Raw genomic sequence first — 1,036 nt, forward strand, 5'->3', positions numbered from 1 at the left:
TTATAGGAAAGAAAATAGGATGAGGGGAGGTGAAAGCTTTCAAGACTGGTGCCTGTTTCCCCACTGCCCAGATGCCTTTCTCTGGTTTAAGCTCAATATCACCCTTCCTTTCCACATTTTCTCTAAAAATTCCCACGCTCCATTCTCCTACATTTGCCACCTCCACATCCCAGTAGTGTCTCCCCGAGGTGAAGCCGTCACGGCCCAGAACGCAGCGCCACACATCAAATCTGTTGGGGGTGTAAGGGATGTCCTCTCGTGGGTCACCTCGTGTCACACTTTTGCCATTGTCAGACACGACAAGCTCACAGTGGGCTGTGTCTGGATCCAGAACCACGTTCCCTGCAGGAGAGATGGAATCAGCACATCAGTGCAGAGCTCACCCCAGGACAGATCTTTGCTGGGGCTGCCCAAGGAAGAGGCAGGGTGGGAGTGAGAGCTGGCAGACTGTGGCATGTGAAGGTGCACAAGGTAACAACTCGAGTGCAAGGAAGAGAAAATGAAGCAGAGAGAACAGAGTGAGCAGAGAGGGAAGAGGATCATCAGCAGACCTCCAGGATGAAGAATTGCACACAGCTCCCTGAGGACAAGGATTCTCCAGATTTGCCTGAAAGTGGGACATGCACCAAATTCAAGGGAGGGTCAGCAGAAGCATGCCTGCTCCCAGCAGCATCACTTGCAGGAGGGGAAGTGCCAGGAACGGGGATCAAAGCAGGGAAGATGATTCAGCACCATGAAAGACCAAGCTTAGTTACCTTCTTCAATAGGCACTGCGTGTCTTCTCCATGCTTTAAAAAAAACACAAGAACCACAGGTCAGAGGCAATGGAAAACATGGGTGCTGCGTAAGCTCAGGGTAATGATATGGCAGTGGAGGTGCACATTTTCTGCACTGATGTTCTCTTTGTGAAAGTCATCTCACAGCGAGTTGCTTCAAGACTGCAGTGTCTGAGTACATGGAAGGGCTGCACCCATTTTCTCCAAATGCAATCACACTGCCTGTCCTGATTCAGACATGCATTGATGGTCAGTTTGTA

At 50.4% G+C, this 1,036-nt stretch overlaps 1 protein-coding gene across 1 annotated transcript in view; it reads right to left on the reverse strand.

The window, feature by feature from the left end:
- Positions 1–10: 10 nt before the first annotated feature.
- Positions 11–1,036, reverse strand: part of LOC114072527 (butyrophilin subfamily 2 member A1-like) — a gene marked incomplete at its 3' end in the record, with an annotated part of 8,884 nt that continues 7,858 nt past the window's right edge. The window contains exons 2-3 of the mRNA XM_027910417.1: positions 756–840; positions 11–342 (exon numbers count right to left, since the gene is read on the reverse strand). Of these exons, the coding sequence (XP_027766218.1) occupies positions 11–342; positions 756–840 (417 nt within the window). The remainder of the gene's footprint in view (positions 343–755; positions 841–1,036) is intronic.

This window comes from Empidonax traillii, unplaced genomic scaffold, assembly GCF_003031625.1.
Source record: "Empidonax traillii isolate 1590-97213 ecotype Southwest subspecies unplaced genomic scaffold, ASM303162v1 scaffold3430:size13020, whole genome shotgun sequence".
NCBI classification, from domain to species: domain Eukaryota; kingdom Metazoa; phylum Chordata; class Aves; order Passeriformes; family Tyrannidae; genus Empidonax; species Empidonax traillii.